At 39.6% G+C, this 21028-nt stretch overlaps 2 protein-coding genes across 2 annotated transcripts; both read left to right on the top strand.

The window, feature by feature from the left end:
- The first annotated feature begins 6332 nt into the window (after nt 1–6332).
- On the top strand, nt 6333–7253 carry LOC135231788 (olfactory receptor 9G19-like). Its single transcript, XM_064288970.1, has one exon. The coding sequence runs from the start codon at nt 6333–6335 to the stop codon at nt 7251–7253; it is 921 nt and encodes a 306-aa protein (XP_064145040.1).
- Nucleotides 7254–19054: 11801 nt separating this feature from the next.
- Nucleotides 19055–20289, top strand: LOC100667826 (putative olfactory receptor 5AK3). Its single transcript, XM_010600883.3, has one exon. It carries the CDS (start codon nt 19130–19132, stop codon nt 20054–20056), a length of 927 nt encoding a protein of 308 aa, XP_010599185.2. The 5' UTR covers nt 19055–19129; the 3' UTR covers nt 20057–20289.
- Nucleotides 20290–21028: the final 739 nt, after the last annotated feature.

The following is a 21028-nucleotide window of genomic DNA, read 5'->3' as shown; positions in this document are numbered from 1 at the left end:
CTGGACCAATAAGCAACATCATGATAAAGGGAGAAAAGTTTGAAGTTGTCAAGGTTTTAATTTTACTTGGATCCGCAATCAACACCCATGGAAGCAGCAGTCAAAAAATCAAAAGACACTTTGCATTGGGCAAGTCTGCTGCAAAAGACCTCTTGAAAGTATTTAATAGCAAAGATGTCACCTTGAAGACTAAGGTGCTCCTGACCCAAGCCATTGTGTTGTCAATCACCTCATTTGCATTAGAAAGCTAAATCATGAATAAGTAAGACAGAAGAAGAATTGACATCTTTGAATTGTGGTGCTGGCAAAGAACATTGAAGATACCATGGACTGCCAAAAAAATGAACTAATCTGTCTTGGAAGAAGTACAACCAAAATGCTCCTTAGAAGCAAAGATGGCGAGACTAGTCTTAGATACTTTGGATATTTTATCAGTATGGATCAGTACATGGAGAACTACATCATGCGTGGTATGGTGGAGGGTCAGGGAAGAAGAGGAAGGCTGTCAATGAGATGGATTGACACATTGGCTGCAACAATGGGCTCAAGCATAGCAACAATGGTGAGGATGGTGCAGGACCTGGTGATGTTTCGTGCTATTGTACATAGGGTCTCTATGAGTTGGAACCCAGTTGACAGCACCTAAAAACAACAGGTAAATGGGATGATATTGTACACACTTGTGCTTTCTTTTTTTTTTTTTTCAATATTTAAAAAAAATAACTTGGAGATTATTCTGAATCAGTTAACCCAATAAATATTTATCAAGTGCTAATGTGATACCATGGTAATGTAGTGGTTAAGAGCTATGGCTGCTAACCAAAATGTCCGCAGTTCAAATCTACCAGGCGCTGTTTGGAAACTCTATGGGGCAGTTCTACTCTGTACTATAGGTTCGCTATGAGTCGGAATCGACTTACTGGCAATAAGCTTGGTTTCTTTCTCTTTTTTTTTAATGTAAGAGGAAGGAGCTCTAGTGGTACAATGGTTAAGCACTCTGCAGCTAACTGAAAGTTTAATAATTTGAACCAGTGCAGCGAGTCCAAAGAAGAAACACCTGGCCACCTGCTTCTACAAACATTAAAAAGAAAAAAAAAACAAACCCAGTGCTGTCCAGTCAATTCAGACTCATAGCAACCCTATACGACAGAGTAGAACTGCTCCATAGAGTTTCCAAGGAGCACCTGGTGGACTCAAACTGCCAAACCGTTTGGTTAGCAGCTGTAGCACTTAACCACTGCTCCACCAGGGTTTCTTCTACAAAGATTACAGCCAAGAATACCCTATGGTGCAATTCTAGTCTGTTAAAAAGGGGTTGCTATGAGTCAGAATCAAATCTAAGGTACTGTGCTGGGTGTATAGAGGGGACTATGCTTGGGCAGGGTTAGAGTACACTGTGATCCAAAACAGATATAGAGCTGGCTTTCTTGGGGCTTAGAGTTTAGGGAAGGAGCCCTGGTGGCATAGTGGTTAACTGCTTGGAAGCTAACTGAAAGGTTGGTGGTTCGAATCCACCAGTTTCTCCGCGGGAGAAAGATGTGGCAGTCTGTTTCCGTAAAGATTACAGCCTTGGAAACCCCATGTGGCAGTTCTACTCTGTTCTATAGGGTCACTATGCGTTGGAATCAACTCAAGAGCAATAGGTTTTAGAGTTTAGGGAGTAGACAGACATATTTTCAATCACAAATACATATAAATTTTATAGCATCATAAGTGCTACAAAGTAGGGATATTTGGTCATGGATGCATTGAAGGAAGTGAACTTTATAAAAAATATTTAGAACAGCAGAGAGTGGCTCATGGAGGTGCTTGCTTATGGAGCACATGGCTGGATACACTAAACATGTGGCATTGCTTTAATTCACCACAAGATGGCGAAAGCACATAGAAGAAAATGATGAAAGCCTCTTCAGCTTTCCACTCCACATTCAGCTCCCTTCAAATTCAGCTCTCTTCCTACGAGATAATCCCCTTTTAACAGAGTTTTTATTACATTTGTCTAAAAAAAAAAAAAATTATGCTTTAAAAGCTTCCTTGCAATTACAATATCTTACCACTAGTTTGTCTTCCTGAGGGTTGTTGCTGTTAGCTGCCATCTAGTTCGCCACCAATCATGACAACTCTGTGCATAAAAGGACATGGAACAGCTATGATCCATACGGTTTTCGTTGGCTGATTTTCAGGAGTCCATTGATTGGCTTTTCTTCCTAGTTTGTCATAGCCTAGAAACTCCACTGAATCTCATTCAGTATCACAGCAACACGCAAGCTTCAACTGACAGATGGATGGTGGTTGTGCCTGAGGCGAGCCGGTGGGCAATGAATCTGGGTGTCCAGCATGGAAGGTGACAATTCTATCACTGAACCATCTTGAGGGTACTCATTGCTGTCCAGGCAATTCCGACTCATAGCAACCCTATATGACAGAGTAGAGCTGCCTCATAGTGTTTTCAAGTCTGTAGTAGTTACAGAAGCAAAGTGTCATACCTTTCTGCCACGCAGCAGCTGGTTAGTTCAAACCACTTACCTTTCCGTTAGTAGGTGAGCACTTAACCACTGTACTACCAAGGGCCCCTTCTCTTTGAGGATAGGGACTACATTTTTGTTTGGTTGGTTTGTTTTTTAACCAGTGGCAATCCTAGTTGTGTGGTGTGTGGAGGATACACACACACACACCTGTGTGCACACATACACATACATATATATATATGTTTGATTTTAAATGAATGACCAAAACTCCTTTGTTGGGATAGACTATGTTACAATTCAAGTTCTTGAGAAGTTTCATATTTCCTCTAAACAGTGACTTCAAGATCAGTTTCCTTCTAATTTCTGATGTGCCCAGATCCCGTACATTTACACCATGGTTTGGCAGAAGGTGGATAATTATAGAATTTTATGGCCAGAAACAGAAATGGTGTTACTCACTTTTCTCCCTATCCCACTGGCCAGACGTAGTCACATGGCTTTAGCTTAAGTACAGAGCATTCTGGGAAATGTAGTCTTCCTGAGTGCTCAGAAAGAGTAGATGGTCTTGGCGAGCATCTAGCCTGTTTATGCCACTCAGTAGAGGGTAATCTCCCTGAGGAAAAGAACATTTTTTTTTAATTATAAACGAAAGAATAAATCATTGTCACAGAATTTTTGTGTACGTTGATGCTGTTATTTCACACATATGAGTTATAGTCACTCTTACTGAAATTCATGTAAAACCAGTAATCCTTCATTTAGAAAGGTCTTCTCTTTTTTTTTTTTTCTCTGACAAAGTTTACAATGATATATCACTATTTGTTGGTCTCTTTTTTTTTCTGACAAAGTTTACAATGATATATCAGTATAGTCTTACCTATTCCCTTTCCTTGACAATGTTTCACACTATTTAAATCTAATTTTCTTCCTCTTTTATTTATTTTCAGAATAATAAAATGAGAAACGGTTTTAATGTTTGGCTGACAACTATTTCCAAGTCTACAAGATCAAAGTTCTTTGCAAATATAAAGGAAATTTCATCTGGTTTCCCTTTTATTACTCCATTTCCTTTGGTAAAATCCATTTCAGGAAGTGTCTCCCTCATTCAAGAAGGCTTTTAGTTTGAGGAATGCAAATAAAAAACCTGTAGCTCAAAGGCTCTGAACCATGAACCCTACTGAGAATCCAACAGAAGCTATGGGCCCTCTTGAATACATATGCATACTGACAAAATTCCCATGCCACATCTTCAGAGGTCGTCTTTGACCTCTTGAAGCCTATGTGTATACTCCCTAATGATCAAAGGACCCAACATTAGTAATCTCTGCTCTAATAAAGGCAGAGAAAGCCATTCAAGTGAAAAAGAAGATGGTGGGCTAAGTGCTAAAGAACATAAAACAAGGCACAATCAAAGGAGAGCTAATTATACTAGCTCTACGGTTAACTCTCTTCATGGCCTTGAGTGAGTCATATCAACTCTCACAATCATACTAGGCAACGGCTTTCCATTTGAAACTATAAGTAGCACAAGAACAAAGATTGTGTCTGCTTTGTTCACCTGGGCTATGGTTGAATCTAACTCTCCTTTGTGCCTGGAAGCAAAGAGGGGTGTTGGGGTTGGGACTTAGTAAACACTGGCATCCCTTGCAAGTCAACTGCCTTGGACAAAGTCATTGAAATGTTTATTCCTTTTATTTTATTTTTCTCTGGGTAAAACCATTTCGCTGAGACAAAAGAAGAGGGACTGATTTAGCAGGCAAGAAAATTTCGGTGGTAATGGGGATTCAAAGTTATCACAAACTCCTGTATGTATTACTTTCCAAATATCTCAGATTCATCTATCTCTCACCAAATCCATTGCTATTAACTCAATCCAACTGCTATCAGCACTCTCTTAGGCTGCTGTGTTAGTCACCTGACTGAACTGCTCTCTCTATCTTCACACTTTTGTTTATTCACATTATAAAGAGAATTCGTTTTTTTAAACTAAATTTTATTTGGCCAAATTGTGCATCTGATTAAAATGATTCAATGGTGCTCCACTGAATTTAAGCTATCTTCTAAAATCTCTAACATAGACTACATAGTCCCTGTGCTGTCTGGCCTTGCTCATTCCACCTGCCTAATTTGTTCTGATTAAATATACTCATGGTCTGATATAGAGATAAAATTTACACTTATGATATGACTTCCGGTGAACAATTACGTTTTCTGTCTCTCAATTTCATTGAATGTAAAATGAGTCAGTTTTATTAAGCAGTATTCAACATGTTTCAGGACCCAAATTCTATGGTATTCCCATTACCATTATAAACCAAATAAAACAAAACAAACCCATTGCCATTGAATTGACTCTGACTGAGGCAACCCTAGTTATTTTAAAATTAGTGTGAACTGTAGATAATTCTTGAGCATCTACTGTCTGCAGACTAGTCTGTTAGCTTAGTCCTTTTTGTTTTGTTTTTATCTCAAATGCATAAATGAAACAAATCAGAAGAGTTTTTTTTTTAGTTAATTGGAACATTTACGTTCATGATAATCTCTCCCCATACCTTTCCAGAAAGGCATCTGAGCATTGTAATTGGTCACTTGGTGCTGGAATAGCAGTTGAAGATTCTCTTTGCTTTCAGCAGTATATCCCAAAAGAATGCCCAAGCTTATATTTTCTCTCAGTACTGTTACTATTAGGAAGTAGATGCTTGTAGAAGGAGTAGAAGGCACTTTGTATTCCAAGGTAACGTGGGAAATTTGGATTTCAGGTGAAATTGTAATGAAATGACTGTTTATATTCCTGACAATATGCATTGTGTTTCATTAATCTGGGAGAGAAGGACAATATGTCACAATATGGACAAAAACCAAACCCAGTGCTGTCGAGTCGATTCTGACTCATAGAGACCCTATAGGACAGAGTAGAACTACCCCATTGAGTTTCCAAGGAGCGCCTGGTGATTCATACTGCCGACCCTTTGGTTCGCAGCCATAGCACTTAACCACTAGGCCACCTGGGTTTCCAATATGGACAAAGGATAGAAAGAATTCTTAATGTAAGGAAACCATATTATAATTATACTTCATGAAACAAAATAAGGCTTTCTTTCCTATAATAATTGAAGAAAGCTAAGGTGTCCCCAAATGTCCTCTCTTCAGGACTTATTTTCTCTTTTAGGGAAGCAAGGAATTAGAGGTGTAGGTGATGTCTACTTGGGAGATGCTTTCATTCTCACAAAGCCTCTGCAGCTGGTGCACACTGTGGTCTTCACTATTACCATTCAGGGACAGCATTTGTCTTCAGAGTAGGTCAATGTGTAGAAAATTTAAAATGGGTCAGTATTTTCGTAACTTCAAAATGCCTCACTTTCTATTATATGCAGTTCCTGGCATAGAAGCTCCCTGAGAGAGGGAGTGCAATTACATACCCCTTTGGGATAATGGTGTACATTCATCATTAATATATGATTAAAGAAGTATCTGATTAAGGTACCAAACTAAATACCCAGGTGCATTAATCCTTGAGATGAACTGAAAAATCAATAAGAGGAGCCAAAAGAAAAAGTTCTTCAAATCACTCTGTCCTCAAAAGAAAGAAAAGTTAGATTAAAATATAAGGTGATACACACCATGTTAGATGCATGATAACTGAGCTCTTAAGACCACTGCATGGAATGGGTTTCCCAGTAATGCCAAAAGGAGTAACACCCAGGTCACCAGGAATGCATCTCACAAACAACAATGTATGTGCATCACTTGGATTTTTTTATTATCTAAAGTGACAAATTATGAGACAGCGGAGGTTATAATATTTTAATTCATGACCTATTCATTAATTCTCTCGCAGAAAGGAATGATTGAAGCCCAAAATCAATGGAAGAGAAAAACTTCACCGAAGTGAAGGAGCTCATAATTTTAGGGTTCACAGTCAGCTCGAGGTTACAGAGAGGGCTCTTTTTCATCTTCCTGGTCATTTATGTCATCAGTCTCTTAGGAAACATCACCCTGATTTCTCTGATCTGTGCTGATTCACGGATCCACACACCCATGTATTTCTTCATTGGGAACCTGTCATTCCTGGATCTCTGGATCTATACCCAGAAGATCCCAGTGACCTGCATCTCTGAGGACAAAAGCATCTCTTTGCTGGCTTGTCTGGCTCAGTTCCTCTTCTCTGCTGGGCTGGGATACAGTGAGTGTTACTTGTCTGCCATGGCTTATGACCGCTATGTGGCCATTTCCAATCCCCTGCTTTATTCCCAAGCTATGTCCCCAAGGTTATGTACCAGTCTTGTTGCAGCTTCATACCTTGGTGGCTTTATTAGCTCAATCATCATCACCAGTGAAACATTTACCGTGAACTTCTGTGGCAACAATATCATTGACGATTTCTTCTGTGATCTTCCCCCACTTGTGAAGTTGGCATGTGATGTGGACAGTTCCCAGGCTGTGCTATATTTCATACTTGCCACCAGCGTCATTACTCCCACTGTAGTCATCCTTGCCTCCTACCTCTTCATCATTGCCTCTGTCTTGAAGATTCGTTCCACCCAAGGCTGCCTCAAGGCCTTCTCCATTTGTGGCTCTCACCTGACAGCAGTCACCTTGTACTATGGCTCCATTCTCTTCATTTACTGCAGGCCAAGCACTAGCTATGCTCTTGAATGGGATAAATTAGTGTCAGTGCTCTGTACTGTGGTGTTTCCAGTGTTGAACCCCTTGATCTATAGCTTAAGGAATAAAGATGTCAAAGATGCCCTGAAGAAAATGTTAGACAGAGCAAAATTTTCTTAAGTGGAAATATTTCATAAGCAATGGCTGTTTCTTAACAGATTATCTCCATTTCATTGTTATGAGCCTGTACTCTTAGAAATCAAAGTTTTGCAAAAAGAAGCAAACAAACAAAAATAATCGAGTAACGTAGCAACACCACTTTGCTTTTTGACTTTTTTAAGTCATGTACTAATGTATTTCAATGTATTTTTAAGATACATGAGGCTGGGGCTTTTGGAAAAACTGCTGTCTGCTAGCTTGGGACAGAATCCATTAAACTGCTGGGATTCTTAGATGGTTAAAAGAAAAGCTGATTTTTAATTCCACTTGAAAGTTCATAAGTTGCCTGAGTGTAATATTTTAATCTATAAATAGGAATAATACAGCTGGTTATAGAACCACTGTCCAGATTAAATGGATTGAATGTCTTGCTTCAAATCCTGTAGTCCACGGCTGAGAGGAGGAATGTAAATCCACAAGTCCCAGCTCCAAAGGTCCTTATCGTACTTGTGAGAGAGTGAGATAGGAAGTAGCAAGAAAAATGGCTACTGTAAAAAGACCCTAGAAACAAGTTTGATTCTGATTCTTGATTTACCATGACATAATGATGGTAAGTGTCGAACACTTTTAGTTAGAGTCACTGTGAGCTTTCAGGAAAATAATTTTTTTTCCTCCAACAATCAAAGAATCAAGAGCTAAGTTATAGAAGCTCTATGAAAGAGGCGGAAATGGAGATGGATATACAGAGAGAAAAAAAAGACAGAAATAGAGAGAGAGATTCTAAAAAATGTTAAATCTAAAGGAATACTTAGAGTGAAAATCTCCATTGGAGGTAGTGATTTATAACCATTAACCCAGAATCAAACCAAATCCATTGTCTCCAAGTCAATTCTGACTCAAACTGTCCCTATATGACAAAGTAGAACCCTCCCCCATTGGGTTCCCAAGGGTGTAACTGTTTAAGGTAGCAGACTGCCCATCTTTGTCCTGAGAAGAGGCTGGTGGGTTGGAACTGCTGGCCTTCAGCTTAGCAGTTGGGCACTTTGAACAGTGCATCACCAGGGCTCCTAATAACCATTAAGTTATATAAACATATGTATTTGTTTGCTTGTTCAGTTTTATGTATGGTGAATTTATAATTAAATAATAGAGACTGTTTCCTTGTGATGCACACTTTTCTTAATTGTAGTAGTATTTTTACATATAAGACGTAAGATTTTTACATCATAAAAAGGCCCTATTGTTGGTTTCCAAGAACGGATAGTAATTTGCTGAAGGACAAGACAAGGAAGAGTAGCCTGGACAGAGGGAACAAGGAACACAATTATGGACCATGTGATACATTCTAGAAAATCTAATGTGTAAAATTTGGAGAATTTCTATTATCAGACACATTTAGTGTTTATATGCTGTTTTAAATCCAAAAGAAATAAGTTAACTTTTAGTTTTTAGTAGAATACTCCTCATTTCATCCTATTCTAATTAACAGGTCCTCCCTAAACTCCAAGTGAGATCTAATTGAGTCTTTGGGACTGAGGTAAATATTTCTGGGCTGCTATGTGGAAGAAGTCCCAAAGGAAGGCTGAGGAAATGCATATATCCCCTCTAACTAAGGAAGGTCAAAGCACCAGAGAGGGGACTGTGTGTCATTTCCAGGAATCAACCTTGCCAACAAAGGGTAAGCACCTGGGGTCAGGGCCAGCTAAGTGGTTTGGCCTCTCTGTGACCTCAGCTGCAATTGGAATGGGGTTGCCGAGTCTGGGCAGGTCTTCAAAGGATCACTGTGTGCCAAACTCCTATGTGCACACACACACACTTATGTTCCCTTCTAAATTGTATTTCAAGATCTATCTGATCCCATCTAGAATTGGCAGTTAGTCTGATAATTACTCGAGGGAGTCATTGGCTGGTGCAAAGATTAACATGCTTGGCTGCTAACCAAAAAGTTGACAGTTTGAATCTATTCAGAGAGGCCTCAGAAGAAAAGCCTAAGGATCTACTTATAAATAATCAGCCACTGAAAACCATATGGAGCACAGTTTCTACTCTGCACACTTGGGTCACCGTGAGTCAGAATCAACTCCATGGCGTGTGTGTGTGTGTGGTGTGTGTGTGTGTGTGTGTGTGTGTGTGTGTGTGTTTAATTAGTTACTAGGCACTGCTCTTTTTCTGGGGAAATAGCAGTAAACAAAACTGACCCTTCTTTCAACCATTGAGGATGTTGAATTCTGGTGAGTGAAAAACAGGATAGATACATTTTTAATGAGCAAGAGCTGGAGGACGACAACAGGTATGGTGGAGAATCTGAGTAGCGGAGGAAGGAAGTAGAGTGCAGGGGTAGGGTAGGAATGGAATTTTAAATAGTGTGATTAGGGTGGACCTTAGTATGCAAATGACATTTGAAAGGGACTTGAAGGAGATCAGGGGGTGAGCCATGCAAATCTATGGGGGAATAGTGTTCCAGGCAGAGGAGATAGACAGCTTAAAATCTCTAATGCTGGGCCATGCCTGGCATGCATGTTTGAGAAAGAGTGAGAGAGCTAACAGACTCATAGCAGAGTAAGCCAGGGGGTGTGAGTGAGGAGATGAGAAAGCATGGATAATGAAAGGCCGGCTCATGGAGGACCTTCAGACTATTGTACAGATTAGACTTTAACTGCAAATAAACTGGGAACCATCAAGGGTATTAAGTACAGAAGTGACATCACTTGACTTTATTTTCTTTTTTTAAAGGCTCATGCTGGTTGCTGTACTGAGAATAGGCGGTAGGGGACAAGAGTATAGACCAGTTAGGAGGCTATGGCAATACTCTTGGGAAAAGATGGTGGTGGTTTGGACCAGGATGGTAGCAGTGGAGGTGGTGACAAGTGGTCAGATTCAGAATACATTTTGAAGTTTTAAAACAAACAAAAAAACTGTTGCCATGGAGGTGATTCTGACTCACAGTGACCCTATATGACAGAGTAGAACTGCTCTATAGGGTTTCCAAGGAGTGGGTTTCGAACTACTGACCTTTATGGTTCGCAGTTGTGCTCTTAACCACTGAGTCAGAATTTCCTGGAAGACTGAAGACGAGGTGTGTTGAGAAACTGTTAAATACTGAGGTGCCTGTAGATCTAATGGGGGAGATTTCAGAACTAAAACTAAGCACTCCATTCAGAAATTAAACTGAGGGCTTTACTTCTACACTCCTGATAACCATTAGGCTTCTGTTAAAGTTGTCCTTTGAAAAACAAAGCTCAGTTGTGGCGTTTGTTATGCTAAGAGCTTTCCCTTACATGGCTTTAGAAAAAGCTTCATTGAGTTATTAAAATAAATTAGTCTATAGGTAAACATGTTGTTTTAACTGATCTTAAAGAAGTTCTCCCGGTGACACCGTGGCTAAGAACTCATGCAGCTAATCAAAAGGTTGGCAGCTTGAATCCACCAGCTGCTCCCTGGAACCTCTATGGAGGTAGTTGGTTAACGAATGGCCGGATCCCTGATGGCACAGTGGTTAAGAGCTAGGCTGCTAACCAAAACGACAGCAGTTCTAAATCCACCAGCCACTCCTTGGGAATGTTTAAGGCCCCTCTGAGTCAGAATCAACTCGAGGGCAAGGGGTTTGGTTTTTGGTTTTGAGTAACTAATGGTCACTTCTGTGTCCAAAGATTTAAATTAAGTTGGCCCAGCTGCAATTATATCACTAAGTTCTATATCACTAAGCTTTCATGTTGAAATTGCTTATACTTTTCATTTAAGAAATATTGCCTTAGTTAAAATGTATGAAGTATGAGAGATTTGTGTTAAACTAGAAGCTGACATAAAGAAAGTTTCACAGTTAACTGCCATCCTGGTAAATCTCACCTCCTTTCCTGCCATTACTTTGACGTGAAGTTGTTAGCAGTAGCCACTCTGCTTGTCAAATATCTCTTTGTTTTGCCCTTAAGGCAGAGCGTACCCTTACAGCCCAAATTGAACACATGCTTTCCAGTGGTTCATTCCCTCAATAAATTTAATTTGTTTAAACAACAAATTAGATTGTTGGTCCAGTGACGTCACGAGGACAGAGGTAAGAGAGAAAGAGAGTAGGGTAACTATAAATTTTTGCCTTGGGGAACTGGAATAGTGGATTTCATTAACTGATACAGAGAATGAATGAACTAGTAGACCAAATTTTGGAGATGTAGAGTAGGAAATCAGTTTTAAACATGCAAAGTTTGATATATCCATTATTCAAAGGAGAAGGACATCATGCTTGGTAAAACAGAGGGTCAGAGAAAAAGAGGAAGATCCTCAATGAGATGGATGAACATAGTGGCTGCAACAATGGGCTAAACTGTAACAACAATTGTGAGGATGGCACAGGTCTGGGCAGTGTTCCGTTCTGTTGTATGAAGGGTCGCTATGAGTCAGAACCAACTGGAGGGTACCTAACAACAGCAACAACAACAACAATGAACATTGATTAAATAAACGAATGAATGATATAATCCTTAAACCCAGGAAACCTGAAGTCTGAAATGTTGAAGAGGCTCAGTAACTTGCCCATGTTTACTCAGTTAATAAATACTGGACTCAGGATTTGGACCCCAGCAGAAGGACTCTAGGAATTCATACTTTAAACCCTATCCCCCAAAACAGTTTGCCCATCCTCCTACTAAGAAAATCAAGGAAAATAGCCATTTTATACTTCATGCTAACCACTGGGGAATCACCAAATATAAAAAGAGAAGGCAATAAATGATGAATTCATGACAACTTTTTGATATTCGGTCAGACTCCCTACCAGACTACTTACTGTCTAGGAGACAAAGGATTTCAATCTTTAGAATCTCTTGGCGGTTGTGTTCAAGAAGGATCATAGAGAGCCTTCTGAACTGATGGTCTGGAACTCCAGGGTAATGCCTGTGGACTTCTTTCCACTAATGTCCACCAAAGGGTCAAGAAACCAAAGCGTGAATTGGCTTGCACGTTCCTGTGATGCACCACCTCTGTCACTTGTATTTCAAATACTAGCAGTGTCACCCATGGTGCACAGGTTTCAGCAGGGCTTCCAGACTAATACAGACAAGGAAGAAAGGTCTGGCAATCTACTTCTAAAAAATAGCCAATGAAAATCTTATGGGTCATAACAGAATATTGTCTTTCTTGATTTGGACAAATCGTCAGGAGGTATCAATCACTGGTGAATGGAGCCTAGCAAGGTGAGAGAGGCCCTAGGTGAGACGGAATGGCACAGTAGCTACTATGATGGACTCGAACATGCCAGCGATCTTGAGGAATATGCGGGACCAGGCAACATCTCATTTTGATGTACAAGAGGTCCTCATGAGCTACAGTCAACTCATGGCAGCTATCTCTATCTGGAGTTATCCAAGTTAGAAAAGTAAGTCTTTGCTGTTGTTAAGTACAGAGCTTGCTTTGTAATTCCTGACCATGTCAGACCCAGAGAGTCCTTGAGGTATGTGCCAATGATAGCAACAGCAGTAGTGAAAGAGGGGCACCCAGATTTTGGGAAGACTTCTGCCAATGATATTATTTCCTGTCAAATTCCTTTCCAGTTCTACAGGTATGTACACATGTATTCCCACATTTGCTGTTTCAACACCACTGAGGCAGCGATGTCTAGTGCCATTAGCCCAATGTTACAGACAAGGAGATTTGGGTCTAGAGAAAGTGGAAGGTCCAGGTTTCAAAACCAGGTTTCCAGAATCCAAGACCAGCGCCAGGCTGGGGCATATGGTCCCTAAGATCGTAGAGGTAAACAAGATGCAGAGTGCCTAAGATCCAGACACATGGGATTAAAAAATAATAATAGCATGGCCTCACATGGGATTCTCAGCTCTATATTCATCTCAGCCCCTGGAGTCTGAGATCCTCATGAGATCAACTCCTATTCCCACAGCCCTCAAGAACTAAATCTTTATTTGTAGTAAGTACAAAAATATCACCTTGGGAGCCATCAACCTGCAGGAGGTATAGAAAGGGATATTCTAACATAAATATTATTTAAAAGAAGTAGCTCTTGTATTTTTTCCCTAAGCAGACACAAGGCCTGTAATGTCTGGGAGAAAAATCCAAGTCTAAATATCAGAGAAATACACCAGGTATTTGATCTTTGCCTCTTTGTAGCATTTTGCTTTCGGAAAATTAGAAGTGGATACAGAGTAGCAGGATCTGCTGCAGGGGTGAGTGGGAAGTACTTCTGGCCTTCAGCACCTAAAACAAAGCGTTGGGTGGTGTCCGTGCTCAATAAAAGTCTTTTGAGTGAAATAATTTGCCTTAGTTACCAGCTAATACTCTTGGAAACAGAGAAGTCAGTCTAGACCCAAAGTTTCCTTTAATTAAGAATATCCCTGAAAGAGTTTCACAAAGAAACATCTCCAGATGTTAAATCATTTAAAATATAGAGCATTTACTAAGCATTCAAGAGTATATTCGAATGGGGAGCCACAGGTCCACCAGAGTGAAACCAAATCAGTATAAAATGGAGGAACAATGGACACATTTATGGAGTTAAAATAAAGAACCTAAGTTACGTCGTTTGATTAGAGGTTACAAACATAGATCAACATAAGGCAGTTTTACTGGGGGGGGGGGCAGGTTGTTAGGAGGGGATTGGTTTGGAGTACATGTGTGTCATGGATTGAATTATGTCCCCACAAAAATCTGTGTATCAACTTGGTTAGGCCATGTATGGTTGTCTTCCATTTTGTGAATGTGATTTAATTGCAAGTGGACTGGGGTGGGACTGTAACACCACCCTTACTGAGACCACCTCCTGTTCCAAGGTAAAGGGAATTTCCCTGGGGTATGGGTTCAAGAGATAAAAGGAAAAGGAAGCAAGCAGAGAGTTGGGAACCTCATACCACCAAGAAAGCAGCACCAGGAGCAGAGTGAGTTCTTCGGGCAGGGATCCCTACACCTGAGAAGCTCCTCAAACAGGGAAAGATTGAGGAAAAGGACCTTCTTCCAGAGCCAACAGAGAGAGATTTCCTCTGGAGACAACACCCTGAATTTAGACCTGTAACCTACCAGACCGTGAGAAAATAAATTTATCTTCATTAAAGCCATACACATGTGGTATTTCTGTTATGGCAGCACTAGATGATGAAGACAGAATTTGGTACAGAGAGTGGGGTGCTTCTCTAACAGATGCCTAAAATATGGAATAGAGTTGTGAAGAGCAACAGAGAACAAATGCAAGAGAGAACTGGCAGCAACAGAGAAGAGGCAACGGCAGCAAACCAGCAGCAGCAAAACCAGGAGACCAGTGCAAGACAGCATTGGAGCCGACACACAGAGCAAAAGAGCTGAGTTCCTGTGTACCGGAGGTTTTCTGGCAGAATGGGGTGCCACTGGGCACTTATCGGTAGAGCTACTGAACTTTGAAACACTTGCACCAGCAGGGCAGATCTGGGCATGAGGCCCAAGGACCTGAGAAGCCAAAAAACCAGGAAGCAAAACCTGAAGAGACAAGGAACACAAGAAGCTGAGCTGCCTCATTCTCAAAAGGTATAGCCGTGACCTCAGGGGCTTCAAAGGGTGGAGCCATGGGCTCTGGTCTTTCTAAGGGTAGAATTGCCACTCAAATAGACTAAGAGAATGATGCGCCTAAATCCAAGGGGACAGAGTTGCTGGCCCAGTGGGCCTGGAAGGCTGAGCTGAAGCCCAGGGCCGATAGGCCTCCACTCAGAATCTGGAGTGTGGCCCATACTTAGAGTCTAGAGGGCAGGGCCATTGTATAAATTATCTCAGAGAACAAAGGGTTTTTTTCAAAGCTTTCAAGGCTAATGTAATGTGTTCTGCTGACTTGCTTGGTGCCTGTTATCCCTTCTTTTCCTACAGTTTCTCCCATTTGTAATGGAAATGTCTAACTTATGCCTTTTGTGCCACTGGACCTTTAGAAGCAAATACCTTGTATTCTAAATTTCGCAGATGAAGAATTTTTAAATTTTAGACTGAGAGTTAAGACTTTTACTATAGTATGATGGAGTGAATATATTTTGCAGGTTGCAAGAATGTGATTTTTGGGAGGCCAAAGGGTGGAATGTCACGGATTGAATTATGTCCCCCCAAAAATCTGTGTATCAACTTGGTTAGGCCATATATGGTTGTCTTCCATTTTGTGATTGTAATTTTATGTTAAAAGGATTGGGGTGGGATTATAACACCACCCTTACTCAGGTCACTTCCCTGATCCAAGGTAAAGGGAGTTTCCTTAGGTTTTGGCCTGTGCCACATTTTATCTCTCAAGAGATAAAAGGAAAGGGAAGCAAGTAGAGAGTTGAGAACATCAGACCACCAAGAAAGCAGCACCAGGAAAACAGCACGTCCTTTGGACACAGGGTCCCGGTGCCTGAGAAGCTCCTCGACCAGAGGAAGATTGAGGATAAGGGCCTTCCTCCACAGCCAACAGAGAGAGAAAGACTCCCTTGGAGCTGATGTCCTGAATTTGGACTTGTAATCTACCAGACTCTGAGAAAATAAATTTCTCTTTGCTAAAGCCATCCACTTGTGGTGTTTCTATTATGGCAGCATTAGATGACTAAGACAATGTGTGTTCCCCTTAGATTGGCTATAGCATGGTTTTGCAAGGGTGTGCTGTGGGAAGGGTGCAGATTACAGGATACTCTTCTCTTAGAACAGCTTGCCCAAATGAAACCTTTCTTGAAAGCAGTTGCCAGGGAGACTCAGATAAGAGTAGTGCCAAGGTCTTTTCCCTGAGACATTGTTTCTGCATCTTTGTCATGGAAGAAAGGCTTCTTATTTATTTACTTATATTGGCAGCAGCTTTGCCTAATGCAATATGTCATTTGATTTCTTTCTCTTTCTTTTTTTAAATTGTGCTTTAGATAAAGGCTTATGGAGCAAATTGGTTTCTCATTAAACAATTAATACACATATTGTTTTGTGACATTGGCTGCCAACCCTGAGACATGTCAACACTATATGCTGCTTGACCTTGGGTTTCCCATTTCCATTCCTCCAGGTTTCCTGTCTCGTCCTGCCTTCTCATCTTTGCCCCTGGGCTGGTGTGCCCATTTGGTCTCATAATTGAGCTACCTGTATTATTGTTTGTTTTGTGGGTCTGTCTAATCTTTGGCTGAAAGGTGAACCTCAGGAGTGATTTCAGTACGAGTTAAAAAGGTATCTGGGGCCATACTCTCAAGGTTTTTCCAGTCTCTCTCAGGCCAGTAAGTCTTGTCTTTCTTTCTGAGTTTGAATTTTGTTCTACATTTTTCCCCAACTCTGTCTGGGACCCTTTATTGTGATCCCTGTCAGAGCAGTCAGTGATGGAAGCCAGGCATCATCTAGTTGTGCTGGACTCAATCTGGTGGAGGCTGTGGTAGTTGTGGTCCATTAGTCCTTTGGACTAACCTTTCCCTTGTGTCTTTGGTTTTCTTCATTCTCCCTTGCTACAGATAGAATGGGACCAGTGGAGTATCTTAGATGGCCGTTCACAAGCTTTTAAGACCCCACTTTGACCACTCACCAAAGCAGAATGTAGAACATTTTCTTAGAAGAAAGATTTCTTAAGGCCATATGGTAGAAAATGTTTTGGCAGACCTTGGGAAGAGTTTATCAACATTCCCTAGCTTGACCACAGAGAAAACATCTCCCTAATTATCTGTGGTTGCTGACCAGAAAAAAGGCTCAAAGGTGTATGTTGTTAAAAATCTCAATTTAATTTTGCTGACTATAGCAGGAATCTGGATTAGTACAGCCATTACTTTGGTCAAAGGATTCAAGATTTCTCCTTTGCAAGGGGTATAGAAAAAGTCAATTGTGATTTAATGTAGAAACTGCTGCTAATGAGAGCAACACAGGCTTAACTGTATATAAATGCGAGTCTCTTTTGCCTCTCACCCTTTGTTGTACTCTTGCTCAAGTTGTTTTCTCTGCTTGGAGTTGTTTCCCTGGCAGTGCCCATCTCCAGCTGGTACAAACTCAACCGTATTTCTAAACCCAAATGTGCAGCCACTTATTTCAGGAAAGGTCTATAACCCCTAACCAGAAAAGCCCTTTCCCGGAACCAACATCAGATTGCATCTCCCTTTGGACACTATTAACTCTGACTTTTTAGCACAATTGACCTAAATATCTTTAGTACTGTGGATGTAACATAACAGCATGGACTCTAAGTCTCTGCATATAAACTTCAACACACACTATGTTTTTTCAACTGTATTGACATTTTTTGACCCTAAGAGTGGTGATACTTTATTTCTCTAATGTCTTGTAAAACAAGTGTGGCTTTAACTTAATAAAACTGCTTCATTATTTTGAGCTTTGTTGAATTTTGGAACCATTTTCATTGTCCAAAGCACCTGAGCTCATAGATACAGATGAGCGCACTCCTTCAACATGGACTCCTTGGGGTATGCACGTTTGTTTCATTATTGTGATAAAAAACATTTCAGGAACTACTTCAGTGGACTAACTCCCTCTTCAGCCTTAAGAAGAAATCAGTCCTATTGGCTCCTTTTGTTTATTGAACTGCTGCAGCTCTATATCCTGAGGAATGAATACCAGTCTAGCATTTTAAAATCAAACAACCAAATTTGTTTCAGTGCTAGAGTTAAAACTGGCAGCATTTTAACTTGCTGAGACTTAGTAAGTCTGTAAACTGTGCTTTAAAAGCAATTTAAGGGACTAAAATACATTCAAGAAATATCTAACAGTTACAAAAAGTGTACAGAATATACAATGAACACCTTATTGTTGTACATCATCAAATCGATTCTCACTCATAGTACCCTATATGACAGAGTAGAAACACCCTGTAGGGTTTCCTAGGGTGTAATTTTTCGGTGACCAGATCAACAAGTCTTTTCTGCTGCTGAATGGGTAGTGAGTTCAAACCACAGACCTTTTGGTTAGCAGCCGAACTCTTAACAATTGGGCCACCAGGGATTCTTTCAACGAACATGAAACCAAAAAAAACAAACCTGTTGCTGTAGACTTGATTCCAACCCATGCCAACCCTAAAGGTCAGAGTAGAACTGCCTTGTACCATTTCCAAAGAGTGCCTGGTAGAATAACTGCCAAATAAGTACAGCATAAACTTTCATCAATATCACTGAAGCCCCAATATTACATAGTACTATAAGTAGTCAATAATATCTTTTCTTCAAGATGATGATTTTAAGATTTGGGTTGATAAATGAAGCTCTAGGGAACTCATTTTCACTGCCACACAATGTTCTACTCGTTTATATACTATAATTTGTTTAAACATTAGTCATTCATATGGTTTCCAATTATTTTTGATTATATCAAATGGCTTCTTTCTTATTTTTTAAAATCCAGTTTGACAATCTCTGAATTTTAATAGCATTTAGTCCACTTATATTTATTTTTTTTTACTACATTTATTTATGCAATCTCATGTGGTTTCTATGTATATTTTGTTTTTTCTATTATTCTCTGTTATTGATTATTTTTGCCTTATATTGATTGATTGATTACAAAAATTCATTTATTACCCTAAACTTTAAAAAATATATTTCATTTTTATTTTTCAAGAGCATGGACAGTGATTGAAATTATAATGCCTTAGGTACGTAATCATCTTTGAATATTGCTTTATGCAACTATGGATACTTGTTTGATACAATGGAAAAGTGTGTCAATCTATGTTTCTTAGAACCACAAATATTAGAAATCACCTTCTATGACAATCTTCATTGCTCAAGCATCACTGCTTATGTGGTGGTATTTTACCAAGAATATAGGAAAAAACATGAGAATCAATAAACACTACTGAGAGTGTTTGTCATGAAAATCCAAGTCAAAAAGGTAACCTGAAACACAAGAGCTTTTTTTTTTCTTTTAAAATATTTCAAGACATCACAAAGATTTCTCTTCTTTTCTTGGTCCTTCTATTCGTCCTTCCTACACTTTTGGTAGCCATGACACAAGGAAATGACACAGAAATGACCGAATTCTTTCTTCTCGGATTTGGTGGCCAACACAAGTTTCGGTATGTTCTCTTTATTGTATTTCTAGTGATCTATATGACCTCTATGACGGGTAATATTGGAATGATCCTACTCATCCAGACAGATTCCAGACTTCAAACACCCATGTACTTTTTTCTACAACATTTGGCTTTTGTTGATATCTGTTACACCTCTGCCATTACTCCCAAGATGCTGCAAAACTTCATAGTTGAAAATAAGTCAATATCTTTTGTGGGATGTATAATACAATTATTGATTTATGCAGCATTTGTGACTGCTGACTGTTACCTCCTGGCTACTATGGCAGTGGACCGGTATGTAGCCATCTGTAACCCACTTCACTATCCCACAGTCATGTCTCGAAGAGTCTGCATCCAGTTGGTAGCAGGTTCATATGTAGTAGGCTCAATAAATGCCTCCATACACACAGGTTTTACATTTTCACTGTCCTTCTGCAAGTCCAATATCATCAATCACTTTTTCTGTGATGCTCCCCCAATTCTCTCCCTTTCATGCTCCAGTATCAAAATCAACATCTTGCTACTTGCTGTCTTTGTGGGATTTAACTTGACGTTCACTGTGATGGTTGTCATCTTCTCCTACATATATATCCTGGGTGCCATCCTAAAGATGTCTTCTACTGCAGGGAGAAAGAAAGCCTTCTCCACATGTGCCTCCCACCTGACAGCAGTCACCATTTTCTATGGAACCCTCTCCTACATGTACTTACAGCCTCACTCTAATAATTCAGAGGAAAATATGAAAGTAGTCTCCACATTTTATAGTGTTGTAATCCCCATGTTGAACCCCCTGATCTACAGCTTGAGAAATAAGGAGGTAAAAGAAGCTCTAAAAGTGGTGGGAAAGAAGTTCTAGACTGGACTCAAGTTATAAAGTGTATCACAACAAAGTATCCAGCATAGATGCTTTAAAAATTTTTAATGTTTCTGAAATTGGAAGTATGGTCACATCTTAAATTAGTGCTACCTCATACAATACATAATATTTTAGAATGTGGGAAACAGTAAGAACATCTGGGACTAATTTTTCCTGGAATATAGTTTGAGGAATATATTTTATAGTAAACATGAAGGAGGAATTTATCAAGATTATTCATAATATTAAGAAGCATGTATAAAGTTTGCAAAGTATTTAATTACTGGAAGTGTATTTCAAATATATTCTTAAAGACTAGCAAAACATTTATTTGCATATAATTGATATTAAAAACAAAGTTCATAATTTTCCATTTCTATAAACCAGTTCCCTAAGCTGTCTAAAATAAGACCCTCTATACATTCTTCAATATACAGCACAAAACTGAATATAAAATAAATTCATTGTTATAAGAAATATTATACTGAAACAATACTTTGTTTTCCTAATTTTCTCATTTTAGTGACATTTTCTAGCATTTGGAAATATTTATTTCTGTTACTAGTTACCTCATTTATTCTGAATTAATCTCTTTCTTGCCTAGGAAAAGGGAACTCTTGCAAACATTTTATATTTCTCTCTTCAATAGAGATAGAGAATCTAAAATGTATAAAAAGGCATAGCAATCATTTTGGTTCAGACAAGTAGCTTTAAACTACAGAAACTCCATGGGAAGTTCAAAGGAGGCTAAGAGTCCTTTGAATCAGGAAGAGTAAGCATTGACAGAGAAACTTTGGTACTTAGATTGAGAGTAGATGAGGGAAATCCCTGTTTGAATTCTCAATTGTCCATGCTAGCTAGCTTGAAAAAAGAACAAGTCTAACATCAAAGTAACACTTGCTATTCTAATGAACTGGCCAGAAAACGTGATGTAAAGTAACACACAACAAGAATTGGGCAAGAGAAGAAGAC

Source organism: Loxodonta africana, chromosome 7, assembly GCF_030014295.1.
Source record: "Loxodonta africana isolate mLoxAfr1 chromosome 7, mLoxAfr1.hap2, whole genome shotgun sequence".
NCBI classification, from domain to species: domain Eukaryota; kingdom Metazoa; phylum Chordata; class Mammalia; order Proboscidea; family Elephantidae; genus Loxodonta; species Loxodonta africana.
The sequence above is the reverse complement of the archived record's forward strand: the minus strand, read 5'-3'. Positions and strand labels throughout refer to the sequence as shown.